General features: G+C 47.1%; 1 protein-coding gene across 2 annotated transcripts; it reads right to left on the bottom strand.

The window, feature by feature from the left end:
- Positions 1–34: 34 nt before the first annotated feature.
- LOC115553609 (E3 ubiquitin-protein ligase RNF19A) lies at positions 35–27,664 on the bottom strand. Of its 2 annotated transcripts, none has more exons than XM_030370012.1 (10): positions 27,541–27,664; positions 14,757–15,718; positions 8,637–8,845; positions 7,708–7,852; positions 6,475–6,637; positions 5,335–5,449; positions 4,648–4,809; positions 3,739–3,952; positions 3,236–3,379; positions 35–3,013 (listed from the first exon to the last, which is right to left on the bottom strand). In XM_030370012.1, exons 2-10 carry the CDS (start codon positions 15,434–15,436, stop codon positions 2,137–2,139), a joined length of 2,709 nt encoding a protein of 902 aa, XP_030225872.1. In that variant the 5' UTR covers positions 15,437–15,718; positions 27,541–27,664; the 3' UTR covers positions 35–2,136. The 2 variants fall into 2 exon arrangements, with proteins under 2 accessions (XP_030225872.1, XP_030225871.1); XM_030370011.1 differs by having other exon boundaries at positions 27,435–27,652.
- Between the last annotated feature and the right edge of the window lie 238 nt (positions 27,665–27,902).

Here is a 27,902-nt window from a genome sequence, read left to right as displayed (position 1 = left end):
GTCGGGCTTTGGAGAATGAGGACCAAAACACACATGTCTTACAATGTTTTTAATTTTTCCCCAGATATGCATCAACACGCATATTGTAAAGCAAATTAGCGAACAAAAATATACAAATACCTTATGCCGTTATGAACAAATAACAAATAATATCTGGCACTAGTGTTATGATTAGGAGGAAGACAAACAACCAGGAAGTAGACACTCTGAACTACGCTTTTAAACGGGCAGGGCCCGACCCACCAAACCAAACCTTGGGTGAGAATACTGGTAGATATGCCCTCAAATATCTGGTGATGGACGAACTCAGGCAAACTAGTGATCTTGAAATGTTTTAACTGATTAACTGCATTGAACACTCAGTCCAGCCAACACATGTTGGGACTTCTGGTCCGTGCAGCAGCACCGATTGATTAGGTGATCTGGATTAACCGAGCAAAACAACAGAGGGAATGAGAAACCGTAAAACGTCAAACCCCACAAACACGCACAACTTTTCATTTTTGTGTGCATCTCAGGTTATGAATGGAAGGAAACAACAGTTAACAGTGCAGGTGCCGTGGGCCTTTTGGTGGCCTTGTTTATTTGCGTAGCATTTTGTAAAGCATGTACAAAACAGCAGTCTTTACGTGTGGTGGTGTAAGTGTGTGTGTGTTGGTTCCGGTCTTCACTCATCTCCTATGGTGCCAAAAGGACGCACAAAAACTCTGTCTCCCGTTGGAACAGAAACATTGACTGTAAGGATTTAACAAGAGCCTGAGTGCTGTCTTTGGTAGGCAATTGAAAAGTCTTCATTTACCGTGTGGTCCACAGTCTGTGGGTACTGCGTTGTTTTATGTGTAAGAGTTATGAACACCCTATATATATATATTTATATTTGTATATTGATATTATAGCGTCCGAACCTCCATAGACATTCTTATAATGAAAAAGTCTTAAAGACACAGTGGAGAGAAACAGATCTTTTAAAAAGGAAACAGCATGTTGAAGGCACCATGAATCGACAAAGATAGCGGAGATCCTCAAGGTTCTCTCTGATCAGGCGAGGACCGCACCCCCGGCCTGAATAAACACCTTTAAACAGGAGAAAGAAACAAAACAAGAAACCAAAAAAAACAAGAAACTTTGCTTTGTCTTCATACAATATCACAGAATTGAAGCAACCCATTGGCTTATAGTATCATAATGACTTTCATCATTATCTTCCTACAAGGTAAGCCATCTCCTTATTCAATGGCCTTCCAGAGACCTTCCCATAGCCTACATCTCTGCCAGAGAGCAGCGGTTTTTCTACACTAGAATCCAGAGGCGTTGGCCCCGGTTGCACCTTCTTATTTTAACATGAACTCACAACACTATCGATGGAACCAAAACACAGGGCCCGAAGGGGAAAGAGATTCGGAAAATAAAAGGGGGTATTACGGAGGAATACAACAATACTTGGTGCCGGTTTGAATAAAGTCTTTGCAGATTTCGTCTTTCATAGTGTAACCCTTTAACATTGGTCTGAGGATACCTGTGCTTTTTTTTTTTCTTGGGGACTTTTAAATAGGTCTTTTCTCATTTCTCTGGTGAATTGCATTAAGGGCGTTACGATCAAGCCTGGTCCAGTTTAGAGCGGAAGGCTGTCCTTTCGAATACGAGAAGAAACAAAAATTGCGAATCACAGGCCGCCTGGTCCCCTTTGGGCCGGTTCCCTTCAAGACACAGTGGGTCGTTTGAGTGAGCCTACGCGGATCACAACGTGGCTGCCACCGTCGACGGGTCACCGGCGCGCTGAGAGGTGGGCCACCGTCACCAGCGGCTCTCAGGATGCTGAGGAGCAACACAGGTCATCTGTGGTAAAAATAACTAACCAACAAAACCCAACTTGGATCCCCTTCGACGCCTCGTTCAACAACCACCTGCCCCTTTGCTTTTGAACCGTCTACTTGTAACTCACCTCTCGACCTCTCTGTCAGTGAACACAGAACGTACTTTGTACTCTGTCAAAAGGGGATGCCTCGTTATTCCAGGAGAGGAGAACAAACGTGAAACTGGGAACAACAGCTCCGCCTGTAGAAGCTGCAGGGTTTAATTCGAGAGGAGGAGAAAAGATTAGTCAAAAAGCGTGGCGTCTTTGCAGCACTTGAGGCCTTAGATCTCAGTCTGGATACAGGAGTTCTTAGGCTGCTGTTGGGTGGGGGGTTGCTGCTGTGCTTGCTGGCCATCCTCCTCCCCCTCCTCCTCCTCCTCTTCTTCTTCTTCCTCCTCCTGCTCCTCATCCTCCTCCTGGTTGTTGGCGGTTTCTTTCAGCCGCTCTCCGATTGGCCGGGCGGGGCACCCCAGGCCGACGTGCTCCTCGGCGATGAGGCACAGTGGGGAGGGCTCTGGCCCGGGCCCCAGGGACGAGGGGGCCGTGGGGAAGGCGGGGGGGTGGTGGAACAGGGGCGGAGAAGGGGACCCCGCCGCAGCGGGGTACGTCTCCAGCCGGTCGTTCTCCACCTCGGGCAGCGGGCTGACGGTGGCGAAGCGCAGGGCGTGGTGCTCCCCGCCGCCGCCCCCCGAGCCGTGGCTGCAGGACGTCTTCATGCTCTCCAGGTCCGAGCAGCTGAACTCCGAGAAGTGGCTGGAGTGGGAGTCGGCCACGGAGGGCAAGCTGCCGCTCAGCGACGGCGAGTCCAGCTCCGAGGAGTTGGTGCTGCGCTGCTCCAGCAGGTGGGAGTCCATGTCCTCGCGCGTCTCGCTGATCTTGGGGCCACCCGCCTTCTTGCGGAGCTTGCCCTTGCTCTTCTTACCGCCTGAGCCGGTGGACGAGGAGCAGGAGGAGCCGTTGGCCTCCCGGGCCCCCTTACCCTCGGAGAAGGAGAAGGAGGCGGCGCAGGCGGCCGACGGGCAGGTCCAGCCGCAGCGGCCACCGTGGCCCCCGCTGCCGCCGCCGCCGCCGTCGTCCACGCTGCTGCTGCCGCTGTGGTGCCGCAGCTTCCCGGGCTTGGACTCGATGTCCACCTGCACCTCCATGCTGTTGCAGTCTCTGCGCACACGGAGCCGACAAGAGGGGTCACGTCTACCGTCTCAGAACCTCACACACACACACACACACACACACACACACACACACACACACACACACACACACACACACACACACACACACACACACACACACACACACACACACACACACACACACACACACACGACCTACTTGATGTAACCAGGGCTAGCCTCACTCGGGCGATGGAGGGGGTCTCACCTGTCCAGGGGCATGTAGGCGTTGAGAATGGATCCAGCCATTGCTTTGGTGCTAGCGTTGTCGCTGATTGTCCCCAGGCTGACCGTGCCCGACTCGCCGCTCAGGCTGCAGCGCTCCTTCTGCACATCCGCCTGCACCTCCAGCCTGTCCCCCACGTCCAACAACACAAGGTTACCAAAGAAACATTTTCTGATGAAGCTACTTTGGAACCCCATTAATTTTTTTATTACGATTCTTGCGGCCTTCATCGATTCTCGATTCCCAATTCAAAATAAATTCTCTATTCAACCCTTAGAGGTGCTAATTTCAGGATCTACTCCGGTCAAGCAAAATAACGTGCCAAAGATGATGATTTTATACTTGAAAAAGATACATGAACTGTTCACAATAATGCACAAAAAGGCAAACCCGAGACTAAAGAGTTTCAGAAGTTATGATTGGTTCCAGAATCACTGAAGATGTGATGACGACGTGGTTCCTCTGTGAATAGCACCTGTTCATACCTGTTCAGGTAGCTGACCATGGCGCTGCCAGACAGGCTGCCGGTGATGCTGGCGCCGGCCAGGGCCATGGTGGACGCCGTCTCACTCAGGTTGTCCCGGATGGCGCCCAAGCGGTCCATGTGGCTGCCGCTGGCGCTCAGGCTCCCCGTGAGACCCCCCACGCTGCCCTCGCCGATACTGGGGTTGTTACGGGTGTCGGCCACCGACGTTGTGTCTGGAGCGAAGGTAGGAAAGAGAGGCTCGGCCATCAGAACCGTGGAGCTTACAGAATGATGTTCATCTGGGCTGACGGTAGTATCACTGTTAGCGTGGCTTCATGTCGACTAGTGTAATTGTGGTGGTAAATAGTTTATTCATATGCGCTTGTGCTAGTATTGTGGTTATATTGCCGTTTCATGTCAGCTAGTGCTACAATTGTGGTAACAGTTTTGTTTCATGTGGGCTAGTGCTAGTATCGGGGTAATGTATTGTTGCTTGATGTGTTCTAGCGCTCAGGGAATGAAGAAAAAACACTTAAGATTAAAAAGAAAAAACACCAATCAGCACGCCGGCCTGCTGCTCCCACAGGACCCATAGAAAAACAGTTAGCTCATTAGCGAGCAGGGGCAGATGTCATGCACGAGCGGGGACATCCCTGCACCGCACAACAAAACAAAACACCCCGTGCTGGTGTTTCCACTGTGCTGACTGCCTCTAAAATCCCACACAAGGTCAGGGTTTGGGATATGGCTGGTGTGTGTGTGTGTGTGTGTGTGTGTGTGTGTGTGTGTGTGTGTGTGTGTGTGTGTGTGTGTGTGTGTGTGTGTGTGTGTGTGTGTGTGTGTGTGTGTGTGTGTGTGTGTGTGTGTGTGTGTGTGTGTGTGTGTGTGTTGAGGGAACAACACAGTGTGCCTGGTGCTCAGCTCTTACCGGTCGCGACTGCACCGCTCCCGGCGTTCATCTCGTTCTCGTCATCAAACTCGATGCGGACGCCCTTGCCGTTCCCGGCGGAGACGCCGCAACCCCCGCTGCGGCACAGAGAGATAGGCACCACGCCGTAGACGTAGGCCAGCATGATGGGCACGCCGATGCCTGCAGGGGGCGAGAACACACACACACACACATCAACACCAGCAGAGGCCACTGCGCTTCCAGACAGGTTGAAGTGCTCCTTCATCATACTTCACTAAAAGCAAGGAAACAACAGTCAAGACTTGAGATCAGAACTGTGTGTCTGTGTGTGTCAGTTTCTGTGTCTGTGTGGGTTAGAGAGAGCGAGTGCGAGATCCCGTGGCCTTCAGAGTTAAACAAGAGTAATCCAACACTGGGCCCACCACCAAAGAGGGATCAGATGTAGAACCTCTGTCTGCCAGTCAGAGCAGGAGCCGGGCCAGAGGGCAGGGAGTTAAGGGTCACGACTCTTATGAACAACCAGGAACAGGGCAGAGTGTATCAGAAAAGCATCAGAGCTTGAAGGGAGATGCCCCACCCCCAAAACTCTGGTCACACTCAGTTCTTTTTCTGTCTTTTCTGTCTTTTCTGTCCTCCTCCCCTGGAAGAAGGCCAGGGAGAGGGAAGAGAGGGCAGAGGTAGAAGGATGAAGGGGAGATGACTGACCAACAGTGACGGCTGCCACCACCGGAGACACGATGACGGACAGGGTCACGCCACCCGCTATCACCAGGTTCCTCTTGTGGTTGGAGATGTCTTTGCCTTCGTAGCGGTTATGGATCTGACAAGAGACAATGTCACAAGTTGAACAGACTAGACCAATCAGTCCATTTCATCACCCTACCAAACAAAATCCTTTTGATTTCACATCGTTAAGCGGAAGTTATTAACGTCATCCTGACAATCACTATGATAGTGTTGAGCGTTTTTATTTTTTCATCTAAAACTAATTTCATCAGTCGGTTGAGCGGTTTAATACAAAAGGTGTGACAAGTGAAATGAACGTCCCTGTGTTACAATGCGACTGAGACACATGCCAAGTCGTGCCGAGATGACGCATACGCCACCGAAATGCACACGCATCCTCTTCTAGCCCCATCGAGAAGCTGATTGGTCCACAATCGGACCACATGAGTCATAGCACCCTAAAGCTATTAGGGGGAATTCTGAAAACTCCCCAACCTTCTCAGAACTGGTAGGCTGCCAAACAATAACACTCAACGGTTTTGGCAGAAGATTCAGTAAGATATTCTGTCAGGGTTAAAGTGAGCTGTAAAATGTGAGTGACAGAGAGACAGAGACCAAAAGAAAGAAAGAAAGAAAGAAAGAAAGAAAGAAAGAAAGAAAGAAAGAAAGAAAGAAAGAAAGAAAGAAAGAAAGAAAGAAAGAAAAAAGAAAGAAAGAAAGAGACGATGAGACAGAGACAGAGACAGAGACAGAGACAGAGACAGAGCGACAGAGCGACAGAGAGAGAGAGAGAGACAGACAGAGACCGAGAGAGACGAGACACAGAGACAGAGGCACAGAGAGAGAGGATGAGTCACTCAAAGAGATAGAGAGATGGGACAGAAACATAGAGGGAGAGAGACAGAAAGACAGACTGGGAACAGAAACAAAGAGGGAGAAGAGAGAGAGAGAGCGTCAGAGAGCGTGAGACAGAGCGCTAGTGAGAGCGCGAGTGAGAGTGCGAGTGAGAGTGCGAGTGAGAGCGCGAGTGAGAGCCGGCGAGCAAGAGAGGGTGAGCGAGAGAGGGCGAGCGAGAGAGGGCGCGGGCGGCAGAGAGCGTGAGTGAGAGAGCGAGCATACCTTCCTCCCCACGTACACAGGGATGCCGATGATCATGGCTGGGATGGCGATGCCGGCGATGAGGGCGATGCCCACCGGGGCCCCCACCAGCGTGCCCAGCTGCCAGAGGATCTTCTTCTTCCTGCTCCACGGCTTCTTGCCCCAGAACGTACAGCCTGACGGACTGGGCAGCGAGAGGGGGGGGAGGAGGGAGGGGGCACGGGGTTTGAGTAACTTTGGTTTTGCCAAGCGTGCATGCGGCACAAGCATAGCCGTTTTACTTTCTCCCGTGGTGTACAGACGTGGAATTGTATCGACAACACCAATTGAATATCAATCAATCGTGTTTTAGTTTGAGTTAAGATCTTAGGAAACTAAGCGATTGTTGAAATGACCAATGTGACGTAAACGATACAGACCAACATTGAATGAAAAGGGTATTTTACGTTATATAAAAGACATCATTGTGATAGCATGCATGTGTTGCCAAATACAAATACAACTCCCTGCAATGGGAAACATTAGCAGTCTACTAGGCCATGTCACTCCAAGTTCCAATCCATGAACAGCAATAAACCATTTGGTTAATTAATTTAACCGAATCAGCAGGACCTCAGAAGGGAAAGCTTTGGCCATTGAGTCACTTATCTGACAGACTTCAAGATAATGCGACTATGTCTGTAGCGTATTATTGCGTATTATGTTGATTTCATTCTATCATCTACATCCCTTAGCCATCAGTGTTTTGACCGGTCGGGGGGGGGGGGGGGGGGGGGGGGGGCAACACCTCCACACCTAGTACAATGGGTATGTGTTGGAGGCATCGGTGTGTACCAGCAGGCTCCACTGCTCAGGTGAACACCCATGAAAAAAAAAAAAAAGGGCAGAACAGATGTAAGCAAGTGACATGTGCTAAATGTTTAAAAGTTACGACATCAGCTGCCAATAATAGTAGTCGATTGACAGAAGTTTTGTTGGAGAATCAAACACAACATAAGTAATAAAAAACATTATGTACCAACTAAAACTCAGTCACTGAATCATGGCTTCCTGTTATGATCCTGCTTCCAAGGTAAGGGCAAAGTCTCTCATGAAGTGTTTCTGCATGTCTGACATGCAGACGGGTTAGGGCCCATTAAACACCACTAGACCGAGGAACGGATCGTGCTACAGACAACACAGTATCACTACGTCAACAGTGTGGGCGGTGTGACGTGTGTGAGACAGCCTATGGGCGTGTGCGTAGGAACTGACCTCAGGTAGTGCAGGTCAGAGATCTCCTTCATGCACAGCCAGCAGAACTCACAGCCGCAGACGGCGCAGGTCATGTGATTACAGCTGCCGTCGTTCATCTTGATGATGTAGGCGGCGCAGCGCGGGCACGGCTTGATGTCGTCAGCTGAGAGAGAGAGAGAGAGAGAGAGAGAGAGAGAGAGAGAGAGAGAGAGAGAGAGAGAGAGAGAGAGAGAGAGAGAGAGAGAGAGAGAGAGAGAGAGAGAGAGAGAGAGAGAGAGAGAGAGAGAGAGAATTATGATAAAGAGTGAGAGAAAGTGAAAGAGTGTTTGAGTGATAGAGAGACAGCGATAGCGAGTGATAAGAGGGAAGAGAGCTCAGGTCAAGCTGTATGTAGGACCTTGCCTATGTCAACGATTGAATAAGTGACATTTGCAGGTGGCCAGGTGATTAATCACTGCACGAGTGGAGAGCTCATTTCTAAAAGGGGAAATCAATGGAGGGAATGGCTCAGCTGGATCCAAAGTGGCCTCATAACTGATGAGAGCCTTTTAAGTCCCCCTCAGGGAAGGAGGCGGACGAACCGGGCGGCTGGCAGATTTCCATAACCAGGATTTCAAATGATCCGCTGAGTGATGGAGCCCCTCCTGGGCCGTGGGGCTAGGTGTGCAAGTACGCAGTCACATGACACCCGCAGAGGTTGGATAGGGCTTGGATTTGGGGAGATACAGACACGTACGTGTGTGTGTGTGTGTGTGTGTGTGTGTGTGTGTGTGTGTGTGTGTGTGTGTGTGTGTGTGTGTGTGTGTGTGTGTGTGTGTGTGTGTGTGTGTGTGTGTGTGTGTGTGTGTGTGTGTGGTACCCACACACGTGGCTTCCGGCGGCTACCTGTGTCCGACGGCACATGTGTGCGGGTCATGCATGTCGGTGTGCGTGCGTGTGAGACTGACCTACGGCGCCGCTCTCCTGGCTGTAGCTGAGCGAGGACGACCGCACCGTCCTGAGCCGCAGGCTCTGGGCCCGCTGCTGGCGCGCCGCGTCGCAGGTCTGGTTGGGGTGCCACAGCTGCTTGCAGTGGTAGCAGAACTCCGTGCCGCAGCCCTCGCGGCCGCACGTGATCTTGGGGCAGCTGGCGCAGCCGAAAGCGATTACCGCGTACCTGGGGCCAAACACAAACACACGCGCGGGGGGGGGGGGGGGGGGGTGAACATTCCCCGAATGGACCGCATTCTCGAAACCAGTTGCCACTCAAGCCGCTCACCAATTATTGCCCAACGTTCACCCATTCGTGCAGACGTTTGCACGCCGACGGCGGCGGCAGCCATGCGAGGCAACAGCCAGCTGGTCGGGAGCAGTCAGGGTTAAGCGTCGTGCTCAGGGACACCCAGCTAGGTGGAGCTGTGGACGGGCTTGGCGACCTTCCAGTTGCCCGTCGACCAACTCTCTACCTCCTGAGCCACTGTCGCCCTTTCTAACATTTCGCTGTATAACTACGACGAGTCAAAAGGTAGCTAATGGAGTACACAAAGTTTGTGGTCCTAATTCTCAAAAACCAAGTAGAAAATTCAAGTCTGCATTAGAGGCACTGTCCTGTTTGTTTGAATGTAAACATCAGGCAGAGATTGGTCTGGTTAGAAGAGGAGGAGACGTTGTAGAGGACACTGTGGCCAGTGATCAATAGGTTTAAACCACATGCAATGCAGGAGCCCTTGGAGGGATCCTGAGCACTAAAGACGTGCGCCGTGGTCAGGAAATAGCTTCCGGCTCAAGCTCAGATCCCTTCAACCATTTATAATGGGGCTTGTCCACTGGCATTATAATCCATCTATAGGATACCGACTGGCTGATGGAGCTGTGTTCGTCCTTAATCACTCTGCAGACACACCGCCCGCTTGCTGTGCTAGAGTGTGCGTGCTCCTGTGTATCCATGAGAGAATCGGCAAAGAAGTTATGCAGAGGCTTTGGAGGAAACCCAACACACAAACTCCATTCCTTGAGATCAGAACTGTGTGTGCAGGGTTTAACACCACCACCTCAGGCCCTTTTCCCCATTCCAATCGGCTTTGATCAATTGAGTTAGCCAACGATCATATTATGCCCAATACAGATATTTGTTATGGCCCCGGGATACTTCACATAAATTCACAATTAAACAAAGCGATTTCAACAGTGTATGATATAGTCTGTATATATTTATAGTTTATGGGATGTTCGTATAGGGACGAACATCCCTGTTGGAGTAGACAGGACGAAAGACAAAATCATTCACAAAGAACTGCTGACCAATTGAAGGCAGCAGCATATTGGGAGGCATGTGGGAAAAGTTGCATCAGTTAGGCCAAGTACTCTGCATGCAGTGCGGCAAATGCTTTGATTTAGTCTCAATGCATGCAATTTGTCTGCACTGAAAACAACAGATTTAGATTTTATTTAAGCGGCGCCTTAAAATATGAGCGGCATTTGCCGCTCATATTTTAAGTATACTGCGCTCTTCAGCCCTATGTTGTGTGCGTGTGCGTAAACACGTGCATGCTTGTGTGGGTCCCAGTCTGTTATCCTCTGACTGGCCCAGGGGACAGTGTGACCTGGGAGAAAGGCCCCTTACCGGTCCCCCCTCATCGTCACCACCAACGAGAAAAGATGTGGCCGTTAGAACTCAAATGCTAATGGGGGATTCTACATGAGAAAAACCAAGAATCAGAATGAAAACTGGCAAGACTACCCGGTAGTTATGTTCGTATGAGGTGCGTTTGTAGTGAAGTTCGCTGAAAAATGTTCTTAAAATAAAATACACCCAAAAGAAAATAAAAGCTCCTGCACAACAAATTCCCAAAAAAGGACCCGCCTTCCACTACTGGCACTAACGAGATCTATGATGAACAGTCCGGCTGCTCCGGCATACTTACAAAACCCCCTAAAACCCAGTCCAACTGCATACTATTTATTAGAATTGTGCAACAGATGGTTCTAATCATAGAGTACTTTCCCTGTTCCAACCTGTCCTTCCCAAGACTGCTATGAGAGGGAAAAGCATGTTAAAACATGTTCTACAGAGACATGTACAGAGAATAATGCCATTTTAGTGAATACTCAAATGTACTCCTCCCCTCACAACTTTCTCTTCAGGCTGTGTGCTATGCACACACAAACACAGATTTATTATGGTACCAGTATTATCTTACAATGTCACTGATTAACTTGAGTAAATATTTAGTTCAAGGAAAAGACAATCAGTAACCTAGAAACCGACAGCGTCCCCTTAAAAGGGAATAAAATAAGCCATCATATTTGACCATGGGGCAAAAAGTGGTGTTGCAGCACATGTTAATTAACTAGAAAGATCAAATGTCAACGACCCTGATATATAAGATGTAAGGTGCCGACCCTGGAGACCAACAGACTTGTTGACGACTGAACCGTGGTCTGGAGCAGCCAGAACCGTAGAGTAGGGCTGCTCGAGGTCAGGTATTAGCAACTTCCTTAAATACCGTCCTCCTACACTCGCTCTGGCGTCGCATTGAAACCCCTTTCATGCCATGATTCCAGACAGCCTTATGTTAAACATGCAGGTTTATTTTCCAAACACTGCAATCAATGCCTACAATCGATTGATTTATGATGGTAAAATAAGCAGGTGTCCTTCCTCATGGCCCCTCTAGAGTTTGTCAGCAGAGAGCAATACGGTAATTACAGAGTCGTGGTCTATACTTGAAGAGATTACATGATGTTGCTCATCCGGTGGCGTCCTGTGCCTCTCAGCCGAGGTGCACAGCATGCTGAGTCACACTGCAGGACCCCTGCTCTGGGAGAACCCTCCGCCACAGAGGCAGGCGACGTCAACTACGACGAGAAGAAGCAGCGTCACGGATGGTTTTTCAACCGGGTCCGTTGGATCCAATAATGGAATCAGTGTGGTGCTTGAACGCTGTAAACACTCGCAGTCAGGGGGGTGTGGGTTTGTTGTGGTGGTGAGGACAGAATCTATCATAGGAAAACATCTAGGCATAGAAAAACAAACACGAGAAGTACTGAGTGAGCCCTCCCAGGCGTCACCTGGTTCTGTTCTTTAGCCCGTCTCTGATGATTAAGAACAGACCTTGCCAAAAATGACCTCGAGATATACAAGTCTGCTCTTACACACGACATTCAACTCGACTAACCCCATTTACTGAGTATTTATCTGACTAAATGACTATGACCCAAAATACACATCGGTATGTTAGGGCTGGACAAACAATTCATGGAAGGAAAGGAAATGGCCTTGAGAAAGATACGTATGAAGAGTGCTTAGAGAGAAAGTGTGCAAGTGTACTATTAGTGGGATACAAACAAAGCTCATCAAAGCTCTTGGGGTAGGTGAAGGGTGGTATGCCAAACCATTATATCAGTGAAGATTTGTTCTTGCTAAGATTTGCCTGTTATTTTAACATACTATGTATACAGTGTACTTTTAAAATTAGGCGGTGTACCACCAGTTATCTTCATTTTGTTTCCAAACCCTGATGCTAGTGTTAATTGAAGGGAAGGAGAAGCACACACTTCCTCAGAATAACTCACCATAGCCCACTGAGGAAAGAGAACCAATGAATAGAGGGTAATTTTCTGCAGAACCCAGTATAAATCAATGAATATGTTGTGAATGGCAAGGGGCGGGGGCAGAGGGGGGGGGGGTTATTGGGTTGCTGCTGCAGCTGGGATGAAACTCATCCAATCCTACCTAATGTTGGACCCGGCTGGGGGACTAATCTGGCTGAGCGAGCACTCGGTAATGCTGAGTGGGTGTGTGCAGATATTCAGGGCTCAACAGCACGGTCTATATGGCGTGCGATATGATTAGCCGGCAGTGGGAGAGTTCTCATGAAAGCACTTTTGATCCACTGTAACCCATAACCGGTCCCAGCGGGAGGCCCGTGTTGTGCGGTTGTATGGTGGCCTGACACGGGAACCCAACACCCATTAGGCTGTGAGCGTGATGGGGCAGCCAGCCAGCCATCACTTAGGCAGCGGATTGAACGGCTTTACACGGTAAGGCGTGACAGCTGGATTACAGCCGAGACGACAGGTAAAAAGGACACGGAGCAAAGGCGAGAGAAAGAGGGGGAGGGGAGGGTGAGAGCTAAGGACTAAAGACAGCCAATGGAACACAAGAAGTGTATAAAAAGCAATAGAGGGATAAAAAGCAGGTGAAGCAGTCAGACATGGGACAAGTTGAAGCCCCTGTGGGTCCGTGCCACCAGGTAAACCACCTGCAGGGCACAAGTAACAGAGCGTGCGCGACAGTTCAGCCATGGTCCATATACAACGTGTAGTGAAGGGGGACCTTCTTGTGATAACAGCACCACACCATAACAGCGTGAGCAGGAGACTCCACCTTTGTCTCAGACACATTTCCCTTTCCAAGAAAGCCCCCCCCCCCCCCCTCAATATTTCTGGGAAGGTGGGCTCTGGTTAGAAGCTGTTGACGTTCATTTACTGGTCACTTTGTTAAACAGGTCAAGGGTGTGCATAATTGAATGACATACGTCTATGCTTTAGGATGTAACACAACAACACAAGCTGTAGATACAGACTTGTATACCACTCTTCAATTATACCATCACCTACTTCAGTTCTTAAAAATGGAAGATCAATGTTTAGTCTCGAGTTCATTGAATGTAGACAGTGAACACAGCCTGCAATAACACAATCAACACAATGAGACATCTGCATTGTGGACAGAAGCCGAAATCCAGCCAAAACATTTTCCTATTCCTACTAGCACACATTTTCCTCTTCCAAGCCAAGGCCGTTATGTTCTTCAGAGGTTATCCGATGTGCTGCATTTAAAAAGGACTTGATTTAGCATCCAATCTCACAGAAGATCTGCCGCACTCTGACGTTCTGACCACAATGGATGTATTCACAGAGTGATGTAATCAAGGGGATGGCACGCCTTGATCGCCTTGTGTCATTAAGAAGAGTTTATGGAAAATCGCATTAAAAGGTTATGTATACACGACACCTAGTACCATGCCATTGCATTTCAAAATACAAGAGGAAAATGGGAATGATACGATTTTGGTGCATCACGGCTAGTTGTGGCAACCGGCTACGTTCTACGCCAACGGCCGGTAACATGTATCCAGTTAACAAAGAGAAGTCCATTGTGTCCGACGTCATCCCTCCCTGGTACAGCCATGCACTCTGACACTTTCTCTCTCTGTGCATCCCTTCAGTCTTTCATCCATTCAGCGTATTCTCACTTCACTCCGTTTATGCCATCAACTGAACACTTAACCTTCACCACTCGCGTTGATCTCAGTGGGACTCTTGCTCAGCGCCGCCACTGTAATTCTAACTTTTCTTCTCAAACGCGCCTAGTATGGCCAGCACGTCAGCTTTGATTAGCGTCAAGTTATTTGAAGCCTGATGGCTCCATTTGCAGGCTTCCTTTCAGCGACTTAAGTTACTGTTGCTAGACAAACTCTAAATAGTTCAGAAAACAATGTGCCGCTATTTCCATCTAGCTGGGTTTTAGCTAAATATAAATTGCATGAGACCACTATATCCACTCATGCCTAGTGTAATTGTATATCTCTGCACTCTGGAATCACAGGGCACCGAGGTCATGCAGTCATGTGATTCTTAAGATTCCATCTCTAAACAAATCGTAAATCGCCATTTAGCCCGTTGATGAAACCTAGTTGTCAAGTAGATCTAATCAGAATCAGAAAAACTTTATTGATCCCGGGGGGAAATTGTTGATCTAGAACCTAGGTGTCCCATATATTCCTGCACATTCTAAATACAAGACTGCACTGGTGAATGACACAACCCATAAAATGAGGCATGTTTTACCAAGTCTCAAATCATGTCGACCTCACAAGTACTTCCGAATTTTGCCTAAAAGTCCCTGTGCATTGGGCCTACAAATGCTTGTGTATTCTGCCTACTAAGTGCTTTTGTGTGTGCTAGTGGTAGTCACTGTACACTACAAGAGCTGTGTACTCCACATGAAAGCCTTATCACTTTCGTTCTGTAGTTATTCTTAACGGGGAGCTGAATTAATATCTCAAAAAGGAGGGTCTTACCCGCAGTCCGGTGCAGGACACCAGCGACAGTCCGGGTCGGCCACCAGCCACCTCCTCAGCATGAACTCCTCGTACTTCTCCATGAGGGCGCGGTCGCCCAGGATGATGCGGATGTCGTGGGGGTTGAAGCGCTCCGAGCACTCGGGGCAGCTGATGTTGACGCGGGACTCGGAGATCTCGATGCGCAGGTACTGGCGCAGGCAGTCTGCGCAGGAGCGGTGGTGGCATGTCATGATGTCGGGGAAGCTGTCCCGGGCGTGGCGCAGAAGGCACAGGGGGCATTCCAACAGCTCCGTCGCCCCGGACCCGCCCGCGGCGTTGGAGGTGGAGGAGGAGGCGGAGCCGGGCCCGGAGGCAGCCGAGGTGGAGGCGATGGCGGGGGCGGCGGACAAGGCCGAGCTCTTGTCGCTACACATCTCAGAGTGGATGCTCTCGATGCTTGCGATGCCGTCCACGCCGCTGAGCCCCCCGTGGCCGTGAAGCTGGATCTCCCGGGACCGGTGCCGCGTGGCCTTGGACTCCCGGCCTCGCCTCCGGAACAGCGAGGCCAAGGAGAGGCGCCGCTTCTTCTTGGGGGCTTTCTTCACCGAGGGAAGGGAGACCGAGGAGGCTGTGGACTGGATGTCCCGGTCCGAGCCCATCACCCCTGCGCCCAGGTGCCGGTGCTTCTGCTGGCTCATGGCCCCGTAGGGCGGGGAGCCGGGGACCAGGGGGGAGCCCGAGCCGGGGAGCCGGTCCCTGACATGGGGCGGGAGGTCCGGGAGCGGGGCCGGGCCGGGGGTGAGGGGCAGGTGGTGAATGGGCGAGGGGGAGCCCGGGTGGGGGGACAGGGCTCCCGAGGGCCCGTCTCCGTTTAAGACATGGTGGCTTCTCCTGATCAGCCTCGTGGTCACATCTAACAGCCGGATTTTGGCGAAGGGGTCGGGACCTCACTGGCCGGAACCAATAGCATACAACTGAACCTAGAATGGGGACAGAGAAAAGTAGAAAGATCAAGACTCTGTGTGTCTGTGTCTGTGTCTGTGTGGGCGTCAATGGCAGGCAAAGGATGACCACTTGATTCATCCGTCTTTCAGACACACTAAAACATTCTTCAAATGATAAAAGCAATGTTTATCTTACAGGGAAGTGGAAATTCAACTCGCCTCCAAGGAACAATGTCCTTATCATGTTCACATCAAGAGTGAAGAAAGGGCCCAGATGACTTAAAAGATTCCTCAGAGCTCAGAAGAGACAGAACATTACTCATTGCAGTTTGACCATGGCCTCCTCTACGTCTAAAAAGCTGTTGGAGAGGAGGAGATCGGAGCAGGGAGGAAGCAAAACCAAAATGGATGAGGCTGAATTAAAATAGGAAAGAATTAGGGATGCAAACAATTAATCGATTATCGATTAATTGTCGATAAGAGATTACTCGATTAAAATAAATTACTTGCAATTAATCGCATTTTAACCCATAATTCCCCAACCGTCCACGTGAGGGCGCACTTGACGCCAGACGTACTTGACGCACACGCGGGAACACAAGCGGGAACACAAGCAAAGCAGGGCCGTGTTCCAATACCCGTACTTCCATGAGTATACTTAAAGGAAGTATACTATCCGCAATGGCTACTACGTTAATTTTTCAGATGTGAGTGCTGTTCCCAATCGAGTACTCCGTGGTGCACTAACCGGAAATTACGATCACGACTGCCGCCGTGGCTCCTCCCCCGCAATAAACATCCCGCTTTGAACGGTGAACTCTTTACGCCTAGCAGCTATAAAAAGCTATAAAAACTACAAAATGACTATTAATGCAGGCTATGTGGAAAATGCGCCGACTTTGGCTCAGCCTGGCTCCGCCTCTTCTGCTACGTAGCTAAGAAGGCTGCCGTTGAGTACGGGGAGTGTCCTTCGATCCACACTTCACGATTAGCCCGTTTTGAGTACGGCATCCGGGTCCTTGAAGTATACTTCTTTTCGCCGGATCTGAATTGGAGTACTGCGTACTCAAATTTTGGCTAGTAAGTAGTACGGACAGTACGGGTATTGGAACACGGCAGGACAAGACAAACGAAAAGCGGGACACTGACACGATGAAGAGGGCAAAACGGAGTGCAGTATGGAGCCACTTTAAGTTGGTTAATGACGACAAAGACGCCAAATGCACAATATGTGGAAGTATTTTAAAGTACAACAACTAAACGACTTCGTTGAATTACCACCTAAATGTGTCACATTCAGAAGGAAATTCAGCTTCTCAGAAGAATTGCCGCTTATCAATTAATCGATCATCGATCGATAAGATGAAACAACTATCGATTAATGAATTACTCGATAATTTGCATCCCTAGAAAGAATATCCATCACACACTAATCCCGTCTAAATCCTCTCTGGAGTAAAGTTTGAAGGAGTGCAGCAATGTGCATTAAATATATGGGCATCAAGGGGAGATACAGAGAAGAAAAGGATTCATACATTATTGCACCCTTCTGTTGTGTTCCCAATGCTCATAATAGAACAGGCATGAAGGAGTTAGTTAATGAATAAAACAAAAAACAAAAAAAATAAAACAAGAAACTTGGAGAAGCTGCAATCCACCATGACAAAACAATTTCCCTAGCGGGTACGAGTCAGAACCTTGATTTAGAAATGCCAAGTCATCCAACAAAGAACTGACATGTTTACCAGGCCCCAGAACACAATTTGCGAGCCATTGTGCATGCGAGATTATTGATTGTGAATTAATACATAGTAATAATACATATTCAATTCAAAGTTGTACAACGATTTTTATTATAATAGTCGGACAAACAGAACCCACCCTGGAGTTTCTTGGGTGTGCATAGCTTATCTTGCGTCCTGACAAGGAGGTTGGTAAACGGACAGGAGGACTTTCATTATTTATATTGTACTTTGCTACGTAAACCCAGTTTGACAACGCATATTGTCCCATGCCTCTCTCATGCAAAAGAAAAATGCTCATCGGAAAGTCTCCAGAGCTTGAGAACAATGTGCCCCACCCCTCGATGGTCAGATACGGAAGGGATAATATGTAGCATTGCAATTCTCATTTGTGAGCAGCTAAACTTTGTGTAATAATTAAGAGGAAGTGACCATGTCATGGTGTGTATCAGTTTTCAAAGAAGCATACTGCAGTTTATGAAAATACAGATACATTCTTGTTAAAAAAACTGTTGACATTATGTTCAAGTTCCTTAAGTCCATTCTTGCTTTGGTGAAACAGAAGCCTGCTGAGAGGTGTGTGCGTCCTTGTGTGCGTGAGTTTGTGCTGGGTAAACACACAAAATGGTGTCACGAGTGCCAAGGGCACGCCCACAAACCAGTTCACCACCACACTAACGAAAAACACACTGGCCCTGCTCAACAGACGCACAAGCAACCACGCATGTGCAACATGGAAACGCAAGAGAGCTCCTCAGCACATCTTCCAATTAGCTGCAATTTGCTGACATTTCAACTACAACACCCGTAATTACAGGATCAGGAAAAACGAATCAAAGCCCTCGAGTTGGCTCCCCTGGAGCTACGGGCTGACCGCTGAATAAAGGCTCCCTCCCTCGCTCGTGGTGGCCCAACAACACCACCGCAGTCCCTCCTTGGCCCTCCTGCAACACATGCAGCTCTGACACACTCCCACGTGAAATCCCTGACTAACTTTCCCACACAAACTCTGAAGGGGAGAGGCAGATCTCCCCTCGCTTATGAACCGAGCTCCTTCCCTCTCTTCCCGAACTCTGGGCCATCCCTGAAAACAGGAAGCTGTGATATGTGGTGTGTGGTGTCAGCCGTCAGGCGGACTGACTACACTGGGGACTAAAGAGAAGAAGTATGGACCTTTCATTCTGGAGGAGATGTTCCACAGTGTATAGATTCTATCTGGAAACCAGAGGAACCTACAATTTCTTAACTATTAAGTATGTGTGTAATTATCTATTATGGCAATATCTGTATCACCATAAATATCGATTCGAGTCAATAGAATATTTAATCTGTTGCAACAAGTACATTTCCGCAGTGTGGGAATTAATAACATCCATCTTATTTAATCTATCTCAAATGTTAGGAATTATGGAAAGAAAACCCAGTAAACTTTGGAAGGTTTGCCATGCCAGTATAAATAAGGTTGAACAATATAAACCATAACCTTACAGTCAATCAATTATAAATTAGAAGTGTACATTTCACAAAAAGTGTACATTACGCAAAGAACTGTCCGGAATAAGAGTATATTTGCTGAATCGTTTTATCGACCGAGCGGATCTCAGTGTCTGAAAGAGAGTCTGAGCCCCTAGAAATAGGTGAGGGGTCCAACTCAGTACTTGGGGAGAGAGGTAAAATGTAATGTTAGTCAGCGAATTTGGCACTGGGTCGATGTCAACAGGAAACCGCTATTTTCAATCATGACAGGGAGTTTGGAAAATATACACTGTTGTGCATTATACGAAAATACAAAAACAAAACTTGAATTGTTCCCATTGAACTGAGATTGTGTTGAGGCATCTGGAGCCCAGGAGGGAAGGGGAGAGGCACACTGCTGAGGGGAGAAGGGAAGAGAGAGCAGCAGAATAAGGGGAAAATAATAGAGCCCTCTCAAACATCCACACGACCCCTTTTCGCTAGGCGTGTACACTAGGGATGAGTCGGTCGCGACCGATTCGTTCACAACGAACGAATCCCGAACGTGAACGTCAAGAACTGGTTCCCCAAAACAAGAAGAACTGGTCCTTTGATTCTTTTTTTTTTAACAAAAACCAAAAATATGGTCACGTAAATAAAATATACAAACGAACAGAGCTTTGTCTCCCCGCGACTTATATTGATTGAGTCTACAACGTTCTCAAAGATTCAGCCAATGAGAGGTAGCAATGGTGTTGTAATGGCACCTGGGTAAACAAATGACTAGGCGGTACCGTCGAATATGCGCGCTTTCTCTGTCTGACGTATCTTGGGTCATACCATTCGACGTGGGGCCACTCATATATCCCCCTACATTTTTTAAAAAACAATCTTGACCTCCATCTGTTTATTGGATAAACGCATTTCCCAATCCCAGGAGTCTTTGCTCCATTCTACGTCAATTTAAGAACAAACAAAGAAATTAAACTGCAGTTCGTATTTTTTATTTATGACAATGAAAGTTCTGTAATGCCTGAATAATGAAGAATTAAATGTAAAGTAAAATAAAATTATAAATCTAAAACCATGAATGAAATGTAGAGAGTAAGCAAGTGGTATAAATATTGGTGGGACGTTCGGTTATACTATACATTATATCTTCTCGATTTTCACGGGGGTTAGAGCCTAGAAGTCGTTTAAATTATGCTCACGGCCGTCTCACGGGGGGGGGGGTGGCAGACACCAAATTACGTAATCTGACGTAACGAACGAATCAAAACAAACAAATCAAACAAATTGTTGTAGTGAACTGAACTGAAAGAACTAGTTCCCGGAAAAGAATCATTTTGCCCATCCCTAGTGTACACACATGGGGGACATTTGTTAATTTGCCAGCATTCTGACAAACGGGCTTAGGTGAGTGAAGTGTGACCCCAGCATGGTGCGAGTTGTCCATTTCTGCACAATATATCTTGTTGTTGCATTATAGGGATTTTAAGTTCTTCCACTGTTTATTCCCCTCCGTCTGAAAACCATTTACCCTTCTGGACTCAAAATAATAAAAAAAGATAGTATAAAATGTTGCAGAAACAAGCGTGTACTACGCTATAAGCAATGTAATGAACTGAGCTTTTAAATACAGAGCCTGGCCCTGGATAAACACAGAATAGTATGAAGCAGGGGAAAGCCGTTTGACACACCAGACCAGTACCCAATAATCAAGCCCGGCTTCTCAGAGCGGCCATGGTTCTCCCCGTTGACGCACATCATCATGCACACACAAAAAGGTCAATGTGAGGTAGGGGTTCATCCAGCACAAGATACAGCAGGCCCATTTGACGAGGAGTCATTAGCCGCTCCACAGAACCGTCCAAAAGCACTTAGAGAGCACCACATGAGAAGGTTTATGGCTCACAACATCGGCTCGGTGGAAAACAGAATGGTGGGCCAATAAATATTATAATCTGTGGGAACCGAAAGGCTAGGCTGTGGGTGGCGTTCTAAAATAAATATAAAGGAACCTCGCCATTAATGTGCCATCATAATCACTAGACTATCCCTTGGAAATCATTGCTGATCTGTGTAGGCTTGGTGGCTGTTCCACGAATTAGTCATGGGGGGATGATGGGGGGGAAGACGGAAAATTAACCATCAGGAGAGTTTTATTTAAGGGACACACTTTCAAGAGAGGGAGGGGCATTAAAGGTCTGCGATGGTCAAAATGCCATAGCTTCCATGTGTTCTTGCAATAGCTCGGGATGGGAGTCACATGAGCGTGGTTGACCTTGGATGACCTGGCCGGTTCTGGGACAGTGCCGGACTGGGCTCTCGCTGCACAATGCTCTCAAACAAAAGCCCTTCAGAGAGCGAACAAAGCACTGGCCAGTGGATACTCAAAACTCCTCACAGAATGGGCCTCAGCCTTCAGATTGGAGAGCACTGACGACACTTTCCATGTCCATGATTTTGTTTACCACTTTTTTGTCAGCACTCGCACCTTGGTTGTAGGAAAAGCAAATCGGACCACACATGTTTATTTAGCTGAAACATACATTAAAACCAAGGGGAAGGTACGTACAATTGTCCTTTGACAAACACTTCCCTCATAAAATATACACTCGGTTTCCACACATCGTTAACCTTTCCAATGTTGTCTTTTTTGTCCCACCTCATCTTGAAAGTACTGGAGAATTTCAAAAGCCTTCCCACAGCACAAGACCAAAGTACTACTCAACTCATTCCCAGGCGGTGGGCGGGTGGGCGGGCGGGCGCGACACACACACACACACACACACACACCCCCAAAACAAACAATGGATTAGAGGACCTTTTAAGCTCCCTACTTAGATATTTTCTTGTCATGTTGACACCAAGGTTAACCATATGGCACGGTCAGACAAACACGTGGCTGCAGATACATTTAAAAATGGCAATAGTTCCCTGCTACAGCACTAACCCTTTCCTAAAAGACTGAGAAAAGAGGGGACCACCCTGGGATACTCCACAGCAGGCAGGCCTGATATTTCCATCCTGCTGATAATTAGACTAGTGGTAGTAGTCAGGGTCTAATCTTAGCTGGCGGAACACACACACTAGCGGGCTGGGCATCTAAAAGAAGAACACAGGGACGGGTGTGTGTGGGGATATGTTTATGCTACAGAACCCAGCGACAGACACCACAGTGGCTTACGTCTTGTATATCCATGTAGGGACGTTTGGCCAGCCTTGGTCGTGGTGGTAAAGAAGAAGCTGAATGAACAACCAGCCAAGACCACCAACATGACCGGAGCTTAGATAGGCCTTCGCAAAACGAAAGAAAGAAAAAAAAAAGAAAGACACGTTTGCTTGAACCAACAGGCGTTTTATTGGTAAACAGATTCTGAATAATGTTGAGGGACTGGGCAGACAGGCAGATGAGAACAGTGAGAGGGTTGGGTTGAGCCCCTAGAGCAGGGCTATTCAACCTCCTTAACAAGTGGGCCGAAAAGGAAAACCACTGGGGGTTCATGGGCCACACAGAGTAAAACTACGTCAATGAATCGCTAAAAATAAATCGTACTTAAAGTAGTGTTAACTTAATATATATAGTACTATTACATGGAATAAACTTGTCAGACGCATTCCTTCCTTCTTCACTTTTAATCGTATCATTATAAAAGATTTCGTTCTCACATATTTTGGACACGTATTTAGAATTCCACAATGTTGTTGGAATCATCACAAAACAGAACTACTGTACATATGAGACATTTTGAGCCAGTGAGTCAGTGAGAAAGATTGCACTGCCTTGTTTGCCTAGTTTGGCTCATCCTGAGACACTCATGCAGCTTCTCATAGGTCATCGAGCAACGTCCCCTTGTTCTGACGGCATTCATATGAGAAAAGCTAGACTCAAACATTGTCAGAATAAGTGATGCCAGTTCCTGATTGTGGGGTACTGATACTGGCTAGTATCACCGCCTACACACAGAAACCTGATTTGCATGCAACTATGTTTCTCCTTTATTTATTTATTTTTTGCATGCAACCTCTTGCGTGCCAGAAAGAAATTAGGAGGGGCCGCATTTGGCCCACGGGCCGCTAGTTGAATAGGCCTGCCCTAGAGTGTCAGTGGTCAGTGGCCGCTGCCTGCCACCTGCATTCTTGTCAGGCTGGGCTCCTATGAAATGTTGCTTCTCTGCACATTCCTGGGCTTCTGTGCAACTGCGGACAGTCAATGCATCAATGTTTCCACTGGAGTGCATGAGCACACACAAATCCACACACACACACACACACGCAAGTGACCAATGGATTTTATGACCACAAAGCCAAGTTAAATTGTGCTGCGTTTTCACAAATCTAGCATCTACCAATGAGGGCAAAATGGTTGACTTCCACAGTTTTTCCAATACTTTCAAATTCTGAATGCCAATTAACTTCTGCCTTCAAAGATTTTAAGAAAGATCACATATTAGCTCACTAAATACAGTCACAGGATTCCAAACCATTGTGTAATTTGTTTCTGGCTCTGATTACATGAGACACCCTTTTGTAGCTTTGAAGTGCAGTACTGATTTGTTCAGGTTTACAAGTAGAAGATAATAAAAGATGCTGGGAGTATTGCCATGTTTGACTTGAATCCTGTGATTCATCCAAAATCATAAGCAAGCAAAGATTTAAAGTTAATTAGCAGCCATCTGGAGCTCTTGACGTTCCTCTTGGAAACTTGAATGAGTCATGCCTAGCTCAAGCTCTGGATATTCGAAAAGCAAGGAGTTGCAGCTTCCAGTAAACTGAATGTCTCAAATGATGCATTGAAACAGGATGGACCATCCTTTCGACATCTGTTTGGTCCCATGCACAACACAAGGCTAAAACAGCCCAGATATCCTAGTTGGGATCATCTTCCTATATGCTAGAATAATGGGGCGTGTGGTTGGTGCGTCCAAATCTATGTCAACAATGTAGGAAACAGCTCATGTTCCATAACACTTTTAGCAGTGTTTTGTTCAGCTATACTTGTAAAAAGTGTTAACATTGAACCGGGTGAGGTCTAAAACCAAGCATTGATACCATACAGTGGATTTGGTTACTTGCTATGAATGAGAAGTGTAATAGGATTTGTGAAGCAAAATATCAATTCATTAAGCACGTCCTTACAAGCGAAAACCGTTACTTTGTGTTCATGTTAACTGAGCCACAAGAAGGATGTCTCCGTCCTGAGTCAGGGGGGTTTTCACATAAATGTGGAGCAGGCATCCAGCTGTGGGTGTGGTCACTGGTAAGGTTCCACAATACCTCAGCCACAATGGCAGATTTACAAACTCTTTTAGCAGCGAGTTATAGGTCATCTTCTAGTCATCTAGTTCAACCTTTTTAAAACAGGTTTTGGTGTGAGCGGTATCAACAGAGCAATGGCTCTCAGTTCCTGTAAATGCCAAGTGTCAGAATGACTCTGTAATTCACGCAAACACAAACATTCCACAGGATACAAGCAGAATCATTTGCTCAAAAGTAGTCACTGTAATTCTCTCAAGATACTCAACAATCGAAAATGAATTGTTGTGACACACACGATCCTCCTACCCAGCAGAAGTAACACCATCAATCGATGACATTTAAGGCATGCGATAGAAGACTCACTATGAACATGCACATTTCAAACTCCTTTGGTGAAAAGCACCTGCTTGACAATTGAATAAACAACCTATTGATCAACAACCTGTTGATACAAATATGCATCGATGCCTTATGAATTACAGTTAACGTTCGAAAATCATTCCTAATATCGCTATCCGAAATGTTGGATGTTGCCATTCATGCCTCTACTCACTTTAAACTCCCTGGTTGCAGGTTGGAAGACAAATTCCACACCAGTTAAATATAAATGTCGTTTAAACTTCACCAGTAACCTGGTAGTAGGTACCAAAGACTCAAGATTAGTCACATAACCGGATATCCATACAGTGCTGCTGAAATCAGACAAATAAATGTCTGAAACCATGCATGTGTTTTAGAGTACAATAGCTAGGATCTAAATGAATGAATAAATAAAATAGAATGCAAAAACAACAGTGGCTGCCGCAGCTGTAACAGGGGAGCTGTTGTTGGAGGCACAAAGGGAGGCAAGACGGGGGAAGAAAGGAAAAGTTTCCAAGCTCAACAAAGCCAGTACAGTACTCTGCAGTGGCAAGCACTCCCTCCCTCCTCTTCTCTCAGGAGGGACGGAAATGAGGTAAGCACCCTGGCATTCTATGCTCAGCTGAGGAGATAGAGACAGAGGAAGATGCGTGAGCAAAGAGGGGCTACACCACGAGCACAAGAAGAAGCAGGTTTTAAGGTAGACCACATAGGGCGAGAGAGCTTAAGCTACCCCGCTGCCTCCACCAGGGCTGGAGGGGAGCTCCTGTGAGACACACCCTCACAGAGAAAGTAGCAAAAGCTCTAGCTTCCCCTCACTTCCTAATTTGAAACCTGCCTTAATTACCAATATAAGGAATATAGAGGAGAAGCATGTGTAGCAAAAAAAAGCTAGCATTGTATACTGACCAAATTACCCTAAATAGCTAATGTATTCAATGCTTGCTGGCTGCTAGATAACAAAGTGAATTGAAGTCTGTTGAAACCTCCAAATGGCTGAAACACAAGAAACAGGCAGATGCAGAGCCTATTCAAAACAAGCAGTGACACCTTGAGACCATGATCAGGAATCCAATTCATTGTTTACCCGCCGAATGGAACAAAGAAAGAATAAGATAGGGAGGGACAAATTGAGCCATGGACAGAATAGGATAGGTGACCGAATTTGCTTGCTGGTCATCAATGATGGCCCCCTGTGGGGATGGCCAGATGACTGCCCACCAGCCGTGCAGCTGTGTTTACCTAGGGAAGGAAGAGAGGTCACACACAGGCACTGACAAACAGACAGAAGGGGAGAGAAGGAGAGCACAGACCAGGTCTTCATACTAGGCCAATGAACTTTCCTTTGAAAGTACACAAATGGTCTATAGGCGTTAGGTGGCAATGGAGGAAGGTTAAAAAAAACTATCTGCATTGTATGCATCATCAGCAACACAGAAGTGGTCCATTACCGAAAGATAACATTTCAAACTAATTGTTACCCCGTTACATTACTTGAGATGGATAAAATACGGGCTACGTATCAAGCGTCCTTCAGTGTTTTCTCAGCCAAGGGTACAGAGTCTGAACATGGGGGATGGAGCCAAGAGAAAGGACAACGCTTGAGGGCTACTAGAGAAGTGGGACACACTTGCCGCTCTGCTGCACAAGGTCTGTGCATTTACTTGGCAAAAATGGCTGCCAGAGTTCATCTTGACCCACAAGGTAACTGTGTATCCCTAGGATACCCAAAACAATGAGCAAGGCATATACAAAACATGTCTACACTCCAAACACACACAGAAAGAAACTTAGCAGTTATACATTTGAAAACTGTGAATGGCCTGGCACATGGCATTCCCATCTAAACAAAGAACCTAATAGATTAACATTCAGTTAAATAAAACACAACTATAGAGCCAGCTACCTTACCATGACCAGATCTATGCTGGAGATTCTAACAGATAATCCTGTAGTCTTTCCTTGAACGGTCCCCAGTAGAAATAACCAGTCCCGTGACTAAAGCACATCATGGTGATACGATTCTTAATGACATGAGCCAAGTGTTTATTGTAATTCATGATGATTAAATGCTGACATTAGTTAAATTATGATCACATCATTGTACATCCTGTTTATCCTGACCCCTTGCACAACTTCATAAATCACGTGTCAAAATAAGGCCTGCCGGATTCATACACGCTCCAGGTTTACGGCTGCCCATATTGCACAGCTTACAGATGTTTCAGAGGGTTCACATGCCCCGGGAATCATCCGTTCGTTACGACATAAATACACCTACAGGAATGTCTCACATCTATGCGCCAAAAGTTATAGGTCACGGAGACTAGGTTGGGACCGTTGAATTCTAACACCCGTCCTTGAGCTGCTGGCAATAAAGAAACCTGCTTATCTGGCGTAGAATGTATGACGAGTTGCAGTTGGTCATTATCTACCAAGCCATAATGATGTGCACAATCGAGAGGGGACAAATATTGTTGATACTGTCTGTGAAAGCTGGCCCACGTATGCCGGGAAACCTACGTGTCGTGCACACAACTATTTGACATGTGGGGTCTTCACAGAGGACGGAAATGCAATCCAAGTGAATCAGCAGTCAAAGCGATTGAATACGGCATTGGGTTGCGAATAAATCCAAACACGTTTATAGTTTAGATGTCTCTCCTAGCTCAATAGGCTATCACTATATTCATGTTGTCTCTTGTTTAAGATAATAAGTTCGCTCTGTGTGCCCTCATTTAACATTGGATAGGAATACAATACGAGGTCAAGAAATGTCGGATAAAGGAGGCATTCACAATAAAACATTTTCACATTTTCACAAAAACAGAGTTTACATTTAACATAGTAATCAAGATATTAGGCAGCTAACGTTAGCAAAGACAGTGGTCGTTAGCGGCTAGCTAGAGGAGCTAAAAACGATGAGAACGTACCGTCTGTTGCTAATGACACTCGTTCAGTACGTCATCAACATAACAATGTATTCACTTTCCAATCCGAGTGGGATAAATCCTTCCTATAGGCGTGCTATATAGTTACATTCAGTTTCCAGCGGTGGACAGGAGTTATTTTCTTCAGTAGTCGGTCCCACCTTTCCGTAGCGTTCTGAACGATATCAGCTCCTTCTTGGTTCTGTTGTTAGGTTGTCTATATGCAGACAGTGTTATCCCGGTTCACAGCAACATCATTTCCGGTATCTTATTTCCTATGACCGCCGGAGTATGCAAGTTGTCAGTCCCCGGAGCGAGACGAATATAAATATGACGAGAAGGTGAACATCCAGGGCAATACATTTTACGTTTTTACGAACAGTTTGCATTCAACGAAACATGTAAGGGAAACGGGATATCCCTCTATCGGAAGTCCACCCTTTATCTTGCCTATTGATGCTAAACCAATGT

Source organism: Gadus morhua, chromosome 11 (genome assembly GCF_902167405.1).
Source record: "Gadus morhua chromosome 11, gadMor3.0, whole genome shotgun sequence".
NCBI classification, from domain to species: Eukaryota; Metazoa; Chordata; class Actinopteri; order Gadiformes; family Gadidae; genus Gadus; species Gadus morhua.
The sequence above is the reverse complement of the archived record's forward strand: the minus strand, read 5'-3'. Positions and strand labels throughout refer to the sequence as shown.

Coding starts and splice junctions, on each gene's coding strand:
- LOC115553609 (XM_030370012.1), bottom strand. CDS start 15,436: ATGAGCCAGCAGAAGCACCGGCACCTGGGCGCAGGGGTGATGGGCTCG. Junction 7,853..8,636: donor CCAGGAGAGCGGCGCCGTAG/GTCAGTCTCACA, acceptor TCTCTCTCTCAG/CTGACGACATCAAGCCGTGC. Junction 3,953..4,647: donor GAGCGGTGCAGTCGCGACCG/GTAAGAGCTGAG, acceptor CCTTCGCTCCAG/ACACAACGTCGGTGGCCGAC.